At 38.8% G+C, this 3604-nt stretch overlaps 1 protein-coding gene across 1 annotated transcript; it reads right to left on the bottom strand.

Annotated features, from left to right (window-relative positions):
* LOC308101525 (cell division control protein 42 homolog) lies at window positions 1–600 on the bottom strand (the record flags this gene model as incomplete). The annotated part of the gene is made up of 1 exon (XM_080450944.1): window positions 1–600. One exon carries the CDS (start codon window positions 598–600, stop codon window positions 1–3), a length of 600 nt encoding a protein of 199 aa, XP_080307070.1.
* Between the last annotated feature and the right edge of the window lie 3004 nt (window positions 601–3604).

Genomic DNA, 3604 nt, shown 5'->3' on the forward strand with positions numbered 1-3604 from the left:
TCACATCAGCTCACATCTGCTGCGCCTCTTTTTGGGCTTAGACTTAGACTTAGAGTGACCCTTCAGAGCTGCTGAAACCAGCTGGTCAAATACATGCTGTACACCTTCCTTAGTGAGAGCAGAACACTCAACGTATGCGACAGCGTTCAGGTGGCGGGCCAGTTCCTCTGCTCTCTCTGGAGTGATGGGCTTCTCTCTCGTCCTGGCTAGTTTCTCCACGGTGGAGGGGTCGTCTCTCAGATCGGTCTGCAGGCCCACCAGCAGGTAGGGGCACCCTGGACAGCGTTTTGTGATCTCAGGTATCCACCTTTCTTTGATGTTTTCAAATGAAGTGGGATAAACGACAGAGAAACACACCAGAACCACATCTGTTCCAGGGTACATAGTCGTGCGTAGCCTGTCATAGTCTTCACTCCCTGAAGCTTTGTGTAATTGGAGGTTGTATTGTCCACCACCAATCGTTCTTTTCAAAAAATTTGAATGATTATCAAAAACTGTTGGGCAAGTGTTGTGGGGAAATGTGTCCGTCACGTAGGTGACTAAAAGACTAGATTTACCTACAAAGATATCTCCAACTAAAACACACTTGATGCTCTGCATTGTTGTCCTCGTTCAAAATCCACTGTTCTCCTTGAAGATAATTTCAATGTGTTTAATCCTCTGCGTTGTTGTAGTCCCTAAAAAAGATCACAACCGAGACACATTTCCTCATTACAAATCTACAAAGGACCACAATGGAAACAAATCCCCAGGACTTTTTTATGTTATCCTTTTAGCCTTAATGTCTTCATCATGGGCTGTTTTACATTTATGACTAATAAAGTAATCAATTGGGGGAAAACATATATATATATTTTCTTTTACATTGTTCAATAAAACATTTTCATGAAACTGTAAATACTGTTTCATCAAAGTACTTATATATATATTTTATTTAACACTTATATTTGTATTTTATTTTACTTATATTTAACACTTTCAACAGTGTTAAGTTAACATCCTTATTTGCAACAGTTTTACTCTTTTACATTTGTTTCTCAGTTACAGCATTTATACATTTTTACCATCCCTAACGACAAAACCAGGGACGTGCTGGGCCCCTAATTCAACATGGGAATCTCAGATAGAGAGGCCCGTAAATTGTGCGGCCAACGTAAATTAAAACGGCCGGCCTGGTTGGCCTGGAATGGACAGGCCTTTCTGGAATTGTCCCACATTTCCCAGTGGCCAGCACGTCCCTGGACAAAACAAATCACATTTTAAATATACATTTTGGTTTGAGAGACCGTATCATACCTGGAAATGGGGGGTTGAAGATCAGTTCAGTCAGGAACACTCACGTCAAAGTAGATTTTACTATTTATTGCAACGAATGGAATACAGCCAAGCTTTGTCAGGAGCAGCAGCAGAGTGTGGCAGCAAGTGAAGCAGTGATCTAGTGTAGTGTAGGAGAGAGACGTATTTAAACGGATCGCCTTGTTGAGGGAATGATGGTGTGATTGATTAGTGTGTAGGAAAGCGTGGATGATTGAAAGCAATCAGCAGACTGTTTCCTTTTGAAGAACAATCAACACCAGATTAACATGATCAGATCAGATCACCGGCGATGCCAGAAAATGAAATAGACCAGATCTATTTTCAATCAACCACTAGAAATAGATAAACCATCAGAGCATATACTGTAGTCAATTAATGACGCACACTAGGGTTGATTTGGTGATTGGGTGAGAGGTGAACACGTGCTTAGCGCATGCAGGATGTAGTTGGGAAGATTTTAAAGTCAATGAATAAAGAGTATGATGTTGATAATCATTGCATTAACCTCTCTCTGGTGAAAACACAAGACAAACTTTCTCATACTTGATCCTCTCCTCACTCTCGACCTCATCTCACCTTTTCTCATTTCCTCCTCCCTCCTCTCCCCTTGAACCCCTTCTCTTCCCCTCTCTGTGCATGCATATAAAGCAAAGATACTGTAAGAATTATAAAATGGCTGAATATATGTAGTGTACTATCCACCACTTCTAGCTCTGGTCTTTGGAGAGAGCTTTCATGGAAGAACATGATTAGGTTCTGTATTACTCCGAAAAGAAAGTACTCACAGAACGGTACAGCGGAATCCCAGAATTGCTGGAGAAAATGCAATAATACAATGGCTGACCACTTTATTCTGGACTGATGTTGTTTTAATAGGATCCCTCTCTTCTGGACTGAATAGCCCGTAATATAATGAGTGTTAAAAACACCTGAAATGTACCCATTTTATTGATGCCCAAGCTGACCTGCTTGTTCTAAAAAGAAAAAGAATAAAAATAAAGTATTTTAAAAAAAGTTATAAAAATGTATTTTGTTGATCCAAAGTTACTAGTCCTTTATGTAAATAACAATGTGTGATTTGTAGGGGACCAAGCGAGCACAAAGTGCATAGCCTATAGGGACAATGATGCATTTGTGGGTTTTATTAGGGGCCACGCATGACGTGCGTCGGCACTGGTGACTTATCCTGTGACAATATAGGGGTCCACATATTCAACGCATGATAACTACCACTAAGCTAACCGATTTGATAATCATGACTCAATTTTGGGGCTCTGGCTCATGAACTAATAGTTGAAGGTGGTAATGTTCACCACCAATCATCGCCATTAATGAATGATTGTCCAAAATGTTTGGTAGACTTTACTTTATTTGTTTATTTGGGAGGGACAGCGTATAATAAGAACAATAGATACATAATGCAGACAGTGTAATTATGTTGGATTTAGCAAGGAGGCACATTTTCATCCAGTGTCCCTGACATATAACAATAAAACCAGATAGCAGCAACATAACACATAATAAAAGACAAAATCACAGATTGGGTGAACAATATCTGTGTTATAAAATGAAATACAACAAAAACATGAACAATGATAAGTTTGCCTACCTATAAAATTGTCACAGACATTCTTTGATTTCAGTCTTAATGGTGGACATTCTCTTATATTCGTATGCTTCCCTGAACTGTACATTTTGAGCAAAGGAAGTGTGTCTAAACTGCACCTCACAGTCCCCTCTGGTGGCAGCGCTAGTGCCAATGCCACTATCAGTCTTTCTTTACATGAGTTCCCAAGAGGAGGCAGTTATGACACATTTATTTAAAAACCTTAAAATTGTCAAAAACAAATTAACATTGTTTTAAGACAGTGGCTTTTTGTCGAATACCTTCTGTCTTATAGCTGTTCTTAAGTGTCATCACACATGTGAATGACAAGTTTGAAAAACAATAATCAATGTGGAATAAAATCATACAATGTAGGTATGTCCTAGCAGCACCAACTGTCAGGAAGGGCTTGATTTGTTTAAATTGTTGTACATAAGATTAGTATTAGTATTGGACACATCCTTGATTTGAAAATATAGCCTATAGCATCTAGATAAACAACAAAATAAGAAGGATATTATGGAAGTTATGGAAGAGCTGGAAATCTAAACTTGATCCACTTGTCAAACAGCAACACTTCTGGAACGTACAATACTTTAAAAAAGAAAAGTAGGGTTACAGTCTCTGAATGCTGTTTAAACAAACACATTAGATACTGTTCCAAAGAAAAAGTGTAAGGAG

The sequence above is a fragment of the Gymnoscopelus braueri genome (assembly GCF_963280865.1).
Source record: "Gymnoscopelus braueri genome assembly, chromosome: 15".
In the NCBI taxonomy this organism is placed as follows: Eukaryota; Metazoa; Chordata; class Actinopteri; order Myctophiformes; family Myctophidae; genus Gymnoscopelus; species Gymnoscopelus braueri.